This window comes from Lepisosteus platostomus, chromosome 4, assembly GCF_059453375.1.
Source record: "Lepisosteus platostomus isolate fLepPlt1 chromosome 4, fLepPlt1.hap1, whole genome shotgun sequence".
NCBI classification, from domain to species: Eukaryota; Metazoa; Chordata; class Actinopteri; order Semionotiformes; family Lepisosteidae; genus Lepisosteus; species Lepisosteus platostomus.
The window spans coordinates 1,103,694-1,120,490 of record NC_142614.1 but is presented as its reverse complement, the minus strand read 5'-3'; the positions used below and the strand labels follow the sequence as shown (position 1 = coordinate 1,120,490).

General features: G+C 45.3%; 2 protein-coding genes across 3 annotated transcripts in view; one reads left to right on the top strand and one right to left on the bottom strand.

The window, feature by feature from the left end:
• The first annotated feature begins 3,528 nt into the window (after window positions 1–3,528).
• Window positions 3,529–6,232, top strand: LOC148672031 (uncharacterized). 2 transcript variants are annotated; one of them, XM_088627331.1, is made up of 3 exons: window positions 3,529–4,034; window positions 4,756–4,887; window positions 5,659–6,232. In XM_088627331.1, the coding sequence occupies exons 1-3, from the start codon at window positions 3,981–3,983 to the stop codon at window positions 5,860–5,862; spliced, it is 390 nt and encodes a 129-aa protein (XP_088483457.1). In that variant the 5' UTR covers window positions 3,529–3,980; the 3' UTR covers window positions 5,863–6,232. The 2 variants fall into 2 exon arrangements, with proteins under 2 accessions (XP_088483457.1, XP_088483458.1); XM_088627332.1 differs by having other exon boundaries at window positions 3,733–4,034; window positions 5,722–6,232.
• Window positions 6,233–7,694: 1,462 nt separating this feature from the next.
• Window positions 7,695–16,797, bottom strand: part of ppp1r37 (protein phosphatase 1, regulatory subunit 37) — a 45,729-nt gene continuing 36,626 nt past the window's right edge. The window contains exon 13 of the mRNA XM_088627329.1: window positions 7,695–16,176. The gene's annotated coding sequence lies outside the window, so the exon portion shown is untranslated. The remainder of the gene's footprint in view (window positions 16,177–16,797) is intronic.

Below are 16,797 nucleotides of genomic sequence, written 5' to 3'. Positions count from 1 at the left end.
GAGAAAGAATGGAAAGGAGTGCAGTGAGAGCAGCCTGCGTGTGATGGTAGGAGCCACGCACACACAGACCCGCAGCAAGCTCACACAGTGGGGTCTGTTACAGAGGAAAAAAGGAATTCAACGAATTCGAAAGAGGATATCAGACAGATAGAAGGGAATACTGTAATTCAGGCTGAATCATTTTTTCAGTAATAATTATTTTGCATTTCTATACTAGTTTTGGTCCAAAGGATCTTTGACAACTTTATATACAGGAGGGCCTATCAAGAACAAACCGGGCAGCCTTGTGAAAATCTCTGTTTTGCGTCAAGCAAAATCCATCTGTGACGATGAATTCCAATTACTCCAATCTGAACGCAGATACCGACTCCCCAACTCCAAAACCAATAGATTTAAGTTCTCTCTCAAATCATACATTAATTTCGCGTGCAAATATGTAAGTATGCTGTTGTTGTGTTTTTTTTCTGTCCGTCTGCACACCAACACTGTTGCGGGGATAATAAAGACTCTCTCTCTCTCTATCCACTACTGAAGTGCAGTGCCCACCTAAACCTGACACACAGCAGCTCGTGACATCACTGATCAGATGGATGGATAATGAATTGTTTCACTTCAATCCATTCACCATTTTCTAACAGCTTTATTCAACACAGTTGAGTGGGAGGCGGAGCCTATCCCAGCAAGCCATGAGCACCAAGCCAGGAGACACCCTGTTGAAAACGTCAGTCTATCGCAGGGCAGACACGAACCCAAACAAGCACACATTCACACCAGGGCTTTGGACTGCGGGAGGAAACTAGAGCACCCAGAGGAAACTTATACGAACATACAAGAAGGGAGAACATACAAACCCCATGCACTCAGCACCCCACACCCAGAAATGAACCCAGGGCCCCAGCACTGCTAGACAGCCCTTCCCACCACTGGGCCACCTGCTTCACCAATTCAATTGACTTCAGGAAAGCCATGTTGTACCGCACAAGACTGATACTGAATGTATCCAGGGGTTACTGCAAACGGTGCCATGCAATATTTTAATGACCTAGTGTCATGCCCGCCCCCACTTCAGGTCAGCTTGCATTATGCTGGTTGCTCTGGTTACATGACAGTAAGCCTGTTCCACCTGTGTGCTATTTTACAACCACACCCGTCTCACGTAGATCAAGCTTTTCAAGATCAGCCTTGGCTTAGTCGGAGCTCTAGTTTAGAGTTTTCGCTTATCCTCAGCTGAGTTCTCTAGCGCTGTGTTCCCTGCCTTGTGTTACTCTCTGGATACCTGACCTAGCTTTGACTCCACCCTGCCTCTGGATTTTCCCTGTGCTTGCTCCACTGTGTCCCCTTAATGAACCTTGTTAACTCATTTTATTTGGATTTCCCCTGTGCTTCAGTACAGTGTCTACTTGGATTTGACCTTTGAGTGCCAAACCACGACTCTGGACCGTTTGCCTGTTTCCCTTGAGAACTCCTGCTTTACTCTGGTACAAACAGCAGTACACCTAGGAGTTGAGACTTCAGTTTCCCAGTCACAGCACTCAGAGGGGGTGGGACATCGATTTGAAAATGTTGGTCTAGAGGAAAGAATGGTCTATTGATTCACCAGAGCCACTTAAAGCAGACAGTTAAGAACTGGAACAGGGAACTGGGATCAGGAACACAGAAAATAAAAACATAATGGGATTGGGTGCCCGGAGCCCCGGACTCAGAAGTCAGGACGTCTGGGGATAAGGCATTGCCCTCGGGCTGCTCCTGAGGTCCCGTCGATAGGCGGGCCTTCAGACATTCGTCTTCCAAAGCTGAGCACTGAATTGTGGAGACGCTGGGCTTAAATAACAAATAGGGGGACGAGACGCAGGTGAAGGTACTTAAACTAAACGTATTACAAAAAAGGTAGGAGCGCCCTCTAGAGGAGGGATGACGACCGTGACAGATTCAGAATGAGGCAACCAAGCTTCCGGTGACATGCAGCCGCCCTGTGACTCTGTAAACACGCAGGCGTGTGAATACATCTCTATTAATCCAATAGAAACATTGCTCTCGACTTCGAGACAGTTTCGCAGACAAATAATACATACCTGTGAACTTTGCATGCAGGTTACATTTGAATATTTCTGTAGTAAAATGTCTGCTGCACGACCTGTACTTATTGGCCGTTACATCGCGCTACATTACTCATGACAGCGACTAGTGAGCAGGAAGGGCCGCTTCACGGCACAGCTCATGGGAGCCCTCACTCTCGCTCACGGAGAGACCAGGGGTTTGCAACGACATGGCGACTTACAGTACGTACACAGAGCTCATGATTTTGTACTTAATTTGAAATGTGTACAATTTTTCTATGCCGTCAATTCATTTATTTTGTTACTGATATTGAATTACCGGTCTTTGGAATTGGGGCAGCAGTTCCCTTTTAACTGGCAGAGACCTGGCTGACCATTTCAAATAGCACCATGGGTAGCCATTGATGTGCTGTATACTGTAGCTGTACAAGACACTGGACAAGCTTGAAGAGCTTGTATCCATGGCAATTCCATTCTGAGGTTCTTATATATAACATTGTATAAGCAGAAGTATACACTGGCAGCTTGTCCACAGACTGCCATGTTTTTCCGATTGTGTCAATTGTAAGTGCCTGTGTAAGTGCTGGACTACTCGTGTTTGCTCCAAAGTTCAGCTGCGCTTATATTTCCTGCGCAGACTAAGAGTGTTTGGGGTTCGACAGGAAGTAATGCTCCTCTTCTACGGTGCTGTAATCATGAGCATGATCAGATATGGTATTTCAGTGTGGTTTGGTCATCTATCAGTTCATTTTAAATCACAAATTACCCACCTCATCCAGACAGCTTTGAAGGTCGTGGGAATGAAACAGCACCCCTCCCTGCAGACAATCTTTGAAAAACCCATAATCAAACAGGCAGGAAAAATTATATCCGATCCCTCCCACTTCCTCAATTCTGAATATCAACTTCTTCCTTCTGGCAAACGTTTTAGGGTTCCCAAATGTAAGTCAAACAGATACAAACATTCCTGTGTTCCACTATCCATTAAAGCAGTCAAAGCAAATGTCAAGGATAAACACAATTATGAGTCTTACAACCCACTTGAGTGCAATATGTTTTGTGATGTGTTACTGTACAAGTGCAATAGAATGATGTGCTGTATTTTTATTTTTTGTAATATTAAAATGTGCAATGTTTTTCTTCTTTTTTTTGCATTCTATACTATTTAAATGTACAGGTGTGCTGGGTGTCCATAAACCAATTCCCTCAGGGGACAGTCAAATCTTATCTTATCTCATCTTAACTGTGGAGGAGACACACATGTGAGATGAGTTATTGTGCAACTGGCAGTTTCTGGTAGAAACAGAAGCATAATACGTAGGAGTTTATTTGTTGTGAAACAGTAAACACAGTAGGCCCAGTAAGTGAAAATGCACGGAAGGGCACCACCCCTGAAAGTGAGAAGGTTCAGAGGAGAATGCTTTGCCTGACGTAATTTTTGCTTTTGCCGGGAATGGTGCCGAGACCTGAATACTAGTGACTAGGGGGGAAACCACCCTTTGGCCACTGGTCACGAAACAAAAGAAGTGTACCTTTTGGACTTCTTTAAACAAGAGATAGTATTTTTCGTTCTGTGAGGTCTATAATAAAATTCTGATAAATTCTTACATTATTTACAGCACACTTGCTATGAAGCCGAGCGAGAAACGGCTCTCAGAGCTCCTCCAATGTCCCACAGTGCACCACGGCGATCGTAACCAGGAAGTTAGCGGGAGTTTCACGGTTTCACTGTCTGCCATTGCTGTACAGGATTTGGAGACTTAGTTTTTTTATCAACTATAACCAAAGCAACAGGAAATTATTTTGCTTTTTTCTAGCTATGTCTGAGTGTTAACACCGGAGCACATCGTGAAGTACAGTAGTTATATAGATTATATAAATAACGCTTTTTTGGGGGTTTAATCCTGCTCAGCAGTATAAACTATGTCGGACCAGAGAAAAGAAGATCACCTCTCCAATTCTCAGCTCATCCAGCAGGTCTGTGGGATATTATCAGTGTTATGCACAGAAAGAAAACATTAGTGACGTGATTACAATGATTATCTTGTACAAAAAACCCCAGGGACTGAGTATGAACAGGACACTTCCGCTGATAGTCAGGAAAACAAAAAAAAAATGCCTCGAATAAACATTACGAAGACCAAATGAATGCGAGGGGGCGTTATTTACGAACCGCTTTAGTTCCGTCCGCTTGTAGATCCATGTTGATAGTGCGCAGCTGAATCTGTTGACTTCACTACCAAAAGGCGAATATGAGTCATTTCCTGCACTTGTCAGTCTTGAGCTGTACTGCCGTGCGTGTTATTCGCCCCTGCCTTTGTATACGAGCAGTAAACTGTAAACGCCAATAAATCTTGATAGCGCAACAGAGATGAGAAAGCATGGTATGTCGGCGCACTTGCTGCCCAGCGGCAATATTTTCTTGCAGGTGGGAAGGCGCTGCAATACTCAGAAGAGCCACATGGGGGCGATACAGGTCTTGGTTCCCAACCTCGAACACGCACGAGGATGCACAGATTAAGAGGAGCAGCTGAGTATTCTGTGTCATCTTCACATGTCCAGTTCAAACACCGGACATCCCAGTGGACTGACTGGATGAGACCCGACTGCACTGAAGTGTGCTTTTAGAGCAAGCGCAGAGGGTTTTGTATGTCTGGTGTTAAATGGTGACCTGTGTCTTTTGCACGGTTTGTGGCAGCTTGCCCTGCTGAGCTGGCTGCAGACGGACAGTGTGCAGAGCAAGGACTTACTCACCGTGGTCACAGGAGTGCAGGTGGCTCAGGAGATCCTCCGCAGGCTCACAGGCAAGGACCAAGTGGACGTCTACAAGGTGAGGATGAGAGGTTATAGTGAGTTCAGTCAGTCGTTATTTTATGAAGTTTCCATCACAGAGCACAAGCTGCTCCTGAGCCACAGGCAAGTCACGCTGAGAGCCAGGACATGTCCAGAGGGGGTGTAGTTTAACACCTAGGGTAGCTCTAAACAGGTATTAACAGTAATAAAATTAGTTTTAAGTAACTGTGGGTTTTAATTGACATTTGTATGCAAGTGTTTATAGGTGTTGCTGTTAACATGCTTGTAATTATTTTGCCATTAATGGTATATTAAGGGCAAAGGTGCAAACATATAGCAGGCCATTTATTCCAAAGGGTTTCCAAGTTATCAGTTGAGCAATAACCAAAGAATTTTACTCTGAGAGACTGTAGAAGAATACAAATCAGTAGCTTGAAATTGAAAAGGATGTGGAAGAACATGCTTCCTAACATGAAGGAGATTCTTATAAGGAAATGTCCTCCTGTCTAGTTACTGTTGGAAAACTACGGATAAGAGAGCCTCACAGTAAGTAGACTGTCCAGTACAACATACTACTGTACTTGTGTAGATGTTGTCTTCCTTATAGTATTTGTACCTGCAGTGAATAGAGGCAGTGTGTAATTTGACTTGTCTGTGTCTCACTGATATGCACAGTACAGCACATAACATTCAACAGGTACGTGAAAATGAGAAAGAGTTTACCGACATATGGAGACAACTGGCCCTAGTAATTAAAACCTTAATGGTCTTCTCTCTGTCATCCTGCTGAAGAGAAGGCTTTCTGTAGCGTGTCTCTTGCAGTATTGTATGCTGCGCCCGTTACACCAGGCTGCTCTTGCTGTGTGAACAGGAGGAGTGCATTCTGGCCATTGCGGATTACGTGAAGTCACACCCCCGCGCTTCCCAGCAGGAGATTAACAGGCACGTTGAGAAGCAAGTCCTGCTTTTTGCAGCTCGTGTCCAGGCACTGGATTCGGCACCTCTGTTCTAACGCCGCTGGAGGACAGCTGCTCCTGGCCACTCAGCAAGGGTGTTCGTGAAATGTTATTTTTCTTTCATTGTGCATCACTACACCCTGGACACATCTGAACTAGCACTGGGAATATTTAAACCCATTTCAAGGGTGTGTTCTACATATTCACCTTTGTCTTAATGTACATCTCATCTCTGTCTTGTTTCATTCATTTGAAATGTTGTGAATGCTATACAATATTTAGTTCAGCAAAAAGACTTAAAGCCAATATCCGTAGAGAACCATAACTATTCTTTGTCTATGAAAATGCATTTTTTAGAGTGTTCCCAAATACTGACAATCATAATGTATAATAAACATCTTGATCATTCATGTTTTAAAGTAAAAATGTATTTTGTGAAAGCTACAACTATTTAAGAATTTTTTGGCAATATATTTCCCTTTATTCTGCTTCTTCAGATTACAAGAAAGCTTTACTGAAGCATTTATGTTGCATTCTTCTCCCAAACTGATTTCAGGCAAGGAGAGATGTCAAGAGCTTAGTTATTAATATGGGCGAGTTATTTATACTCCGAATTAAACATACTCTTTCCCAAACTACACCCATTTTCTGAGCCTTTGATAGCTGTTGAGAGGGGATTCCAGACCTCTTGAGCACATCCTCGCCCACAGGAGTCAGAAAAACACAGGGTTCATTGGCGCTGGGTTTCAGCTGAGCGAGCCAACATTCAGTTGATGTTCGAGAGGGGATCTGCGTCGGTGTGTGTTATATGCAAACGGACATATGAAGGTGAATTCCACGCTGAAAAATGGTAGAAATTCAACAGTTCTGGTGTCGAGCAATCTTCAGATGTGACAATAACACTGCCCTCGCAGAGCTGTGAAACTAGACCAAACCAGTCTGTACATGACCAGCCTAAAGATGATAAGATGCAATCTGGAACTGACCACATCGCTCACACAGGACTGGGGATTTCATTCCATCTGAGCTCACTGACTCCATTACTGACGTACATGGGCTTAGATTACTGTAGGCAGGCGCAGCAGCAGGGCTCTAGCCTCGAGCTGGGAGGCAGTGGGCTCGGGTGCTGTTGTGCTGGAGCTGGGCCGTTCGCTCCTGGCTGCAGTACAGCTGAGGCAGCAGGGCTCCACCAGTATCCGGTGTGAGGAGCACACTGTTGGCTTTTGAATGTTATCCTAAAGTTCTTCCAGTCCTTTTGAGCCAATAAACTGTAGCGAAGCTGTTTCATTTCACCAACAAACTCCTCGTGTTCCATACAAAGAAAAGTTAATTTCCACTGCGTGAACCCGGTCACGTTACCAAGCCAATAATTACTGTAGGTTCAATTATATTAGGTAGGTATGTTATGGTATAAGGTAGTAGTTCAGGTGGGGAGCTGCGTCAGCATGCGTAGGCTGCAAAGGAACAAGTAACAGGTTTATTCCATGCTGAAAAAAAGAAGAGAGGAAACACAACGTTTCGGCCGTGGAGCCTTCTTCAGGTGTGTGGCACACAGGCGAGCGCTGATTGGACTAATCCTCCCAATGTCTAATCAGCGCGGAGGACTAACCCCTAGCAACCGCCGCGTGGGGCAGCTCGCGGGCGGTTGCTAGGGGTTACACGGGGCAGTCCGCGCGGGTGCCGGTGTTGACTGCAGCTGTTGCCAGTCGCTTTGAATGAAAGCGTCCGAAGAGGGACAGTTTTTTAAAAATAAAAGCAATCACAAGGGCTAAAATTTGTTCTCCTAAAACACTGGCCCGTTGTTGGAATCTGAAGTTGCAGAACGTTTCTATCAATATTCTCTAAACCGAGACAATCTTATAGCGTCGGAAAAAAATAAGAGACGGTAGAAATTAGGAAACCCTTTATTTCAACCAGGATTATACAATAAACCCATAAATGCAGTAAAACACTTTATTTGTTTAAATTTCAAATCTCATTTTCTATGTTCATAACAATGCAGATACTGGCCAGTTAAAAGCCACTTCTAACAAACTGAATGCAATATATTAAACCTGTTTCTCAGATCTGGTTTATGTTATCCAAGTGCTGAGATGCGTAGGACACCATCACTGGAAAAGCAGGCTGTACAGTCAGGCAGCCCACTGCTACCCCAGAACCAGCCGAGCAGGATTGGAGAGGCAAATTCAATTAAAAAAAACATTTGAAAACAGATCTGAACAAAAACAACAGCAGCAGCAGCCCTCAGCTACGTTTCGGTTGTGTTCTCTGCAGAGGGGGCGTGTTGGAGGTTGCGGCCCGATGGTGGCAGCTGTGCAGCAGCGGGGCCGCGTGCTCGTCTGGTGGCGGCTGGGCGTGGCCGCTGGCTCGCTGGCGCCGGTACACTGGGGCCAGCGGGCCTGGGCTCTCCCGCCCACGAAGGGCTCAGTGAGCTACAGGCCCCCGAGAGTGTGTGTACGCTGCACATGTGCGATAGAGTGTATATAATACACAGCACCAGAGGACTGGAGGACCAGCCCTTGTTCTCTTACTGTGCCTATACTCATGCACATTCATCCGTTAAAAGACGTTTAGTTCTTTTTCTGTTGCAGCAGTCCCATTCAAACAGCTGCTGTCAGTAAAACCTGAAATGGACCACCTGTGGGACCGGAGTCTTTGTTTACATTCGCAGAGCTGGCTGACCCAGCAGGGGCTCCAGCCCTGCAGCCAGGCACGTGCACCCCATCGCACCCCCACCTGACCGGAACACGGGTGCTGCGGTTTTGTCAGCCCGTCAGGAACCGTTCAGAAACGCACCTCTTCTGCCTCTTGAGGGCCATGCCTGTGTACAGTCACAATTCACCTTAAGCTGGAGGGGAAGATGCAGTTCATCTTCCAACCACTCGTGTTTTTCTGTAAATATTTCGGTTTCATCAAAATATTTTAATGGAATCTGCCCCTGTCCCCACGTGCCGTTGTTTTCCAGAGCACCTGGGCTTTCACAGGTTATTCTCATTCTTCGGTTGTGAAGGAAACAGCTCAAGCATGCTTTTCTCATGCTTCATGGGAACAGCAGCTAATGGGGAAGAAGGTCATTCATTTACTCAGTGTAAGGCTTGGCAGGTGTTGTGAGGAGCTCAGCAATGCTTTTGTCTCCCCCTGTTGGCCAAAGTCAACAAACCAGGCCGTGTTTCCAGCTAAGGCCAATGCAGACTGGCCTCCGCCCTGCAGCGTGGGGAAGTCCCCACAAGACGTAAAGCCTGACGGTCTCTATTGGCCGCCCGAGCCACCGGCTGCCCTCGGAGCTGCCACCGCCCGCCAGCCCTCCTTCTCGCACTCCTCCCGAAGGCGTGAAGCTACTGCACAGTTAGACTCTTACACTTCTCTTCAAAACTACTGCAAGATTACAAAACCTGCTCTAAAGCTAGAACTCTGAACAATTCAAATTCTGTCATTTGCTCGGAAAATCAGGAGTATTTCAGATCATATTTCAGATTTCTCAAAAAAAAATCACAAGGATACCTGATCGTCCCCCAGCGACGTCCCTTTGACCCTGCTTCAGAGTGGACACAGGCAGGTGGAAATTTGGCAACTGTGAAAACAGTGGCACAGTGGTGTGCCCGAAGCGAGATGTTTGTATATTAACACACTTGCAGCTACAGGAGTAGGGCTGGGGCTGACGGGAGCAATTTTGCAATTTCTTTCATTGATAGACGTGTATACCTTTATTGTACTGCTTTCAGATACCAGACAGAATTTAGCATCAGGGACAAAACAAAGCTTAGGGATGGAAAAGCACAATAATAAAATAAAAACAAAATGCTTTAAAAGAAGAAGCCCAAATAAATAGGAATAAAATCCCCAAACACACAAATTACAAGCAGGAGAGATCATAGTGTTGTACAGTAATACAGACATCTGCGATTAGCTTTGCTGAAGGTGGCAACGACCTCTGTTCACAGTCCTCACAGCTCCCTGATAAACATATTGCACTAGGAGGCCAGCTGTACAGATCTGTAATCCCACTGCCTTCTCTTAGCCTGGGCTCTTTTTCCTTTGTGGCAATGTACTTTTATCACACATCTCTTTCTTGATCTGTGATGAAAGGTCCCAAACAGTACTGAGGGCTCAAGGTGCATCATAAGCATTTGCTTGAAGCCACATGTGGTGTCCTGGGACCCACACCTACTGCCTGGGCTCTGTCACCACTTTCTCTATGGCTGCAGAGAAATGTCCTTGGAAAAAGCCAGTGAAATCCAGTACAGAACATGCTCATGAAGAAACAAGCAAATACGGGCTACCTTGGTTTCTGCCATTTCCAGACTTCAATACAACTAGCAGTCAATTAACGTAATTACTTACATGACTCCTTAGAGTGCTGGGTTTCTGCTGGGGATCAATAATGAAAAAAATCAGGTGGAACTCTGACGAAAGAATACAAGAATAAAAGTGCCAATCATCACTTAATGTTTTACAACTCTGTAAATGTGAAATCACCCAATATACAGTAAATGGCTGAACCTTTCAGTCCATATAACTGAGTGAATGTTAATTTTGAAAAAGCATTAGAAAGCTGAACAAAAATACTAGGAGACTGGAACTACACAGAGCAGAGCTGAAGGATTTTCTATGACGTGGGGGCAAGACTTGTTCTCAGACAGGCCCAGGAGACTGAGGATGAGAGCAGTGCCTGGACACACACGGGCAATGTGCTGCTTGAGGGTAAAAGCCAGCCACTAGCACAGGACAGTCATGACAGCAGGGGCAACCAGGGAGGGCCAATCTGCCCCCCAACAGGACGTGAGAAAGCAGGTGGATTACATATCCATACACTGGACCTTCAGCAGAACGAAAGACAAGACTACAAGACCCCCCAAAATACATTTTCTGACAAATCCATTTGTGTACACAAAAACATCCTCACTTCCTCATTTACAGCCCATATTAGGATTCAGTTTCTGTTACAAGTAGTGTGTACATCTCAACCCCCTCCAGAAAAAAACCCCATGAACCATGTCCATTGAATGGTGACATGTCAAGAAATAAGACTTCTCTGTACAAGGCAAGATCAGCATGTGACAAACACTGCTGTGTAATGTTCACAAGCCATTCTTGAAATAAAAATTATACAGTGACAATGAAAAACAAAACTTTTTATGTCAAATTAATTTGACTGCGGTAAAATGTCAGTGAGGTTGAAACATACCCCTGGTGTCTTACAAGGCTGGAAGTAAAACTCCCATTTTGCACCAGTGAGATCCAGGCCTGTCATTGCCAATACACTGAATAGCCTGCAGACAGAAAACCTGGCACTGGCCTTGCAATGGGAGCCTTCCCTTCCTTATGCTGGTTGGCTAAGGCTGTACCTCTCGGCGCTGACCAACGGTATCCCAATGACTGGGCATCTGGGTCTGAGCGGCTAGGATACCTCCTGCAGAAACAGTCCTAATTACCAGCCTACACAGCAGTGACTCACCCTCTGCATTCTCCCAGCACCTTAATGTGGTTGATTGGGTGGCCACACAAAAAACACAGGAAAACGGTTTGTAACCAAAATCAACAGGTGACATGAAGATCTCAAATGATAATAAATCAATAATTCCCCCATACATACTTTGTTTTTGAAGATAAAGCTAAGCAACCTACTTAACTGATTTTGTAAGATTCCTTAAAGCATTTAAATGACTAACACTTCTAAAATTAGCTCAACAATTTAATATTAGCGATGTTCTGCATCAATGAATTGCATTCATTTTGCTTGAATGCTCGGTATTCCTACAACTGCTGTCTGGGTTTACGCAGATCTTGCAGCTGTGCATGATTCTTCTGACTTCTACAACCCAGTACTCACTGCCCTTTGCATGAAGCACCTGAAGTTAAATTTCTCCTTAGTTTTCCCCTTAAATTTTCTTAAAGGAAGTTGCAGAACTGAAAACACTGTCAAAACCCTACTTAAGGGGCCCTACCTCTGCATTTAATACTTTAGGGGGTTTACATGCAACCAAGCTACAATTCTCACATTTTGTCACTTCTCACTTTTTAAGAGGGAATGACAGATCTGAACAGGTGTTAAACTTAACAGAATGCATATCACTCCAGCACATAAGGGGCTTGATTTAAACACCAGATTAAGATTTTTAAGGTTTTGTGTGCTTGCACAATTCAATCAGGCATTCCAAAAGTCAAACTAAAATAAATCTTGTATTTTCCAGCTCTAATTTCCCAGGGAAAAACAGCTTTTCATTTCCTGAAGTCGAACCAGCGACCCAAATTTGCACTCTCTCTTTCGCTGTCCTAGCACATCTACACAAGCCTCATTCCCTCAGGTACCACCTATCGAGAGTTAGTGTTCTGCCCTGGATTCCCGAGTGGGATGGCGAGACAGTAGCTGGTGCTACTGCAGACGGCCCCGATGTCACAACCCTCAGCACATACTGGGTTCCACAGGTAAAGGGGCTTCACTGACAGAAAACAGCTATAGCTCACCAGAAACAAAAGCACAGACCTCTGAAGCAAAGGTAAAAATATCTGAATAAAAGACGTCTGATCTGTAGTTAAGACAGGACCGCCTTCTCCATTATGACATTTCAAGGTTGAGAAAGGAGGACAACCGGACCATCACTGAGGCATTCCTGCTTTCCACCTCGCCACCATTGTAAAATCTAAGTCTTCTCCAACCACCAGTAGGAGGAAAAGTTGGTGCATTAATCAGGTAAAGCTAATCATCTTCAAACTCTCTTCCCCCCCTAAAACAAATATGCATTGGTTTTCCCTTCTTGCAGACTATGTCCAGCAGCATGTCAGCAGATCCACTCAATGATCTAAAAACTAGCAAGAGGCTCAGAGGAGAGTCTTCACTTTAAAAGACACATCTGCTCACAGGAAATCAGAAATCTGATTGTAACTGACACCCAATCCCATCTCTCTCTTCCTGAAATCCTAGACACTGTCCTCCAATCCCAGGCCAAACCCTTTCTTGTCCTTACTCACTGGCGCCTCTTCTGACAAGAACGTCAAGCGTTCTATTTAGCAGAGACAGAAAGTGAGGAAAATGAACGAGAATTCCGCCAAACATTTAGATCTCCACCCTGGAGACCGAATGCAAGACCCCCTGTTCTTTCTGGATTACCCACAACTCCTCCTTCTATTTCAAAGACCGGCCCAACGTTCCCTCCACAGAAACATTCCCAACCAATTCCTTGTCACTGCCTGTTGGACAGGACAGGTGCAAAGAAATACTCTAATCCTCACACGACAACCTGCACATAATCAGCTGGATTAAAATGAAGACATTTACTCCCCATTCCTGGATCAACATGTCCAAAGTTTATTTAAACACCTTTATCTGCACAAAGTGGTGAGTAGTGAATGTCTGCTCACATTCTGCTTGGCCAGACAGGACTGAATGCCAAGTTTCATCAATGCCAGAGTCAACATTCTGCAAGAGGTGGTGTGTTTAGCCCGTTGTCCTTGTGAAAAAATAGCAGAAAATTCCCCTTTCAGTTATTGCACACTTACATACATACGCTAGTTCTTAGTTCCTTTTTGTTCAGGTGAATAGACAAGATGTCTATATTGCACTTGAAGACATGTCCAAATAAAAACTGCCTGGCAGTAACACTACCAAAAATTGTCTGGAACAAAACAAAAATTCTGGAACAATCAAGGTTTTGTCAGCTATCTGTGGGTGAACAGTTCTTATGTGTTTCTATTTCCCTCTCCGAGCTACGCATGAAGTATTTTTTGAACACTACAAACTTGTGGAGCTACTATAGTGTCCAGCTGCTGTCCTGGGCTGTGTGATGGTGCCCCCGAGCCCACAGACGCCCCTCGCCCCTGGTGCCGATGGCAGAAAGAGTGAACCTCTACGGGCCTTATGTGTCAGCTGGAGTTCTGACCGATCACTGTGTTTCTCTGGGGTAGAGCAACGCCTCATTACTGCATAAAGCACCCCACATCTGGATCTCTCTAGATGCCATGGTAAGGCATCTACCAAAATAAAAACACAATTGCATAGTTTTGATCAGATCTACAAGCAACCACTAATCCACTTATTGTAGCATTGGGTTAAGAAAAAACACTGCAGTGTAAACGGTGTTAAATCCTGAGATTAAACACACAAGTCTGACTTTCCCCAACAAACCAACTTAATTTTTTAACTGAAACTCACTCTTTTGATTTTTACGATTACTTTTAGATAAGATTCTAAACGCCTTCTGCTCATTGGAATATTAACAGGAATACTACCCCTCTCCCACCTCAGCAAGAGAAGGCAAAATTAGATGCATTCTCTAAACATCTGCGATGAATCATTGTAAGAATAATTAAAAGTTTACAGAAGTGATGAATGGGGTGATATTCTCTTGTGAGGGACTCAGCCATGGCCAGCCAGGACTCACACAGCTCAGTGTGGGGCTCGTCATCCACTGTCCTGCCATGTGACTCAAACCTTGTATCTGCAGGAAGATAAAAACTACAAACCCCACAACACATCTAGGTGGGCACATTTTTGGTGGCGAAAATGACACACTGATGAAAGCGCCTAGACCGACCCTGCTAGCATGACACTTATACAGGAACCCCAAAGCGTTACAGTATCAGCTCCAGTAAAAAGCTTCTGTCTCTGTCCTCTCGGAGAAATGGGACCAACCTTTCACAGCCTCGTCAGAGGGACAGAGAGGAAAGCAAAGGGGCTGTGAGCCCCCAGCAGACACGAGCCCCAGTCTCAGCCCACACAGCAGTGTTGAATCCCAAAAAGCAGCCCCTGAGCCTTGCAGCAGAAAACTCGGACAGACTCTCCTGGGCACCATTAACACTTCAGAGACGTGCGACTCGTTTCTGGCGTGACGCTTTGCCATGGGCAGCGTGGCAGGATCTCCGAGGAAGCTGAGGGAATATGCGAAACAAAAGAACCCTAAACTAGTCTCCCCGCCTGCCTGCTCAGTGCACCTGACAGGCAGCGAGGGCGGCACACAGAGCCCATAGCCAGCTGGTTACCAGGAAGCCATGGCACTGGAAGACAAGGGGGCGCCTGTGCTCATTCACCAGCCCCCAGCCAGCCCAGGGCGCGCGGCTGTGACCTGAACTCATGTAGTGTTTGCACAGTGGGGGACACAATCTCCAGCGCTGAGGGGGGCAAGCCCCAGGCTGCTCTCACAAACAGCAAAAACAAAAACTCAACACACCTCCCTGACCCACTCTTGAAAACTGCACCTGCCCATAACCCCCCACCCAGCAAAAAAAAAAAGATTAATAAACTCTTATTTGCATCAGAAATAATATACACCTCAGAAGAAAATTAAAAAGAACCCAAAAGATTAAAAAAAAGAAATATCACACACAAAAAAGGCTCATAAAGCTCTAAAATAAATAAGAATATAACTGATCTCTCAAAGCAGCAAAAAAAGAAGGTCAAAGTCAGTTTGAAGGCAGTTGTCTGTCTTTCCATGTGAGAGCTCTACCACATGCACATGGCTGGAGACGGGTAGGGGCCCGCCGTGGCGCAGAGCCACCGGGAGACCTGCCGTCCTCTTTCCACGCTTTGTCAGAACTTTCTAAGGGGGACAAAGAAAATCGCATGGGGTAGGAGGGGAAAAAGGCTTGCCGTTTTTTTTAAATCCCTGCCACGTCCAGATATTGCTGTGGAAAGAAGGGATCTGGAAGTTTGTCTCCCACCTTGGCTGCACAGTGATGATTACCGGGAAAAAGACACAGGAAGGGGGGACAGCTCTGCCAGACTTCTTTTGGGGAAAAAACAGAACAGATGGCATGACAGACAAAATTACATCCCCGTACCCTCCCTCACCAGCTCCTAGTAAATACACAACAGCTCCACAGTCCCCAGCAGAGATATCCAGGCCAAGCAGGCTCTCTGAATGTGTGTTTGTGGCGTGAATGCGGAGCACTGCGCGACACCAGAGTGTGAGCGAGCTCATCAGGTCGCAGTGGAGGTGGGGTAGAGGGTGGCACAAGATGCTGTCTTTCTTTTCCCTGTCAGGAAGCAGACAGGAACAAGGCAGCGTGTGTCCTTGCGAGGGTCCTGTTTCTTTGGTTCACGGCCTGTAAGAACAGCGCGCGCCTCCTGACGCCGGGGAATCCAGCTCAGCGATCTTCCCTCGGGCTTTGCAAGGAAGATGGAATGTAGTGACAGAAGATACGGTGCGACTGTTGCAGCCTCTATTGTCAGACATCGGCTGAAGGTCCTGTTGCGTGTGTTTTTCATCCATAATTTTCTACTGCAATAGTTCCTTTGTTTCTCGAAGTGACAGGGAGGCAACTTTAGCATTTCAGTTCTCATGGGTGGGCAGAGGTGAACGGAAAAGAAGCTAAAAGCCGAGTGGGCGAGTTCCGAGGAGACCAGAGCATCCTGCATCCCGGGAACTGAAGCAGCCCTGTTGGGAGGCGGTGAAATCCAAACACAGCGTAAGAACAGAGAAACAGGCTGCTGCTTTAAAACTCCAATCCACTTACAAACACAAACACAAGAACGATTCCAAGACAGAGGAAGCTATTCAGCCTATCTAGCCTGTTTGGCAGTTGTAGCTAATTCTTCAGAGGATTATTAGCTCATCCATCATTAGCTGTTTATTGAAAGAAGCCAGAATACTGGTATCAACAACATGGCTATGCAGCTTGTTCCACACTCCCACAGCCCTAGTGTCTCCAAGTAGTGTCTCCTGTTCCGAGTTCTCTCTTAAATTCACTTCCATGTACTAAAGTGAAAATTAGCTCTAGGCTACTTAACTGGATCTTGTTTAAGTGGTCCTCTATTACTAGATATGACTTTAATTAACTAAGTGCCCACTGAATACTGATCACTTGAATAATTATGGATTAATATTATTATGGAAAGTGAATCTACTGTATTACAATACTAGGAAATCAGAAACAAGGATTTACATTAGCCTCCAACTTTTTCTAGGAAGTATTTAATATACAGTATTACCCTGAGGAAGTATAGGAGGTATAGCTGAGGAGGAATCACCATTATTTATCAGTCACGTACATCTGTA

Coding starts and splice junctions, on each gene's coding strand:
- LOC148672031 (XM_088627331.1), top strand. CDS start 3,981: ATGTCGGACCAGAGAAAAGAAGATCACCTCTCCAATTCTCAGCTCATC. Junction 4,035..4,755: donor ATTCTCAGCTCATCCAGCAG/GTCTGTGGGATA, acceptor GGTTTGTGGCAG/CTTGCCCTGCTGAGCTGGCT. Junction 4,888..5,658: donor ACCAAGTGGACGTCTACAAG/GTGAGGATGAGA, acceptor GGCTTTCTGTAG/CGTGTCTCTTGCAGTATTGT.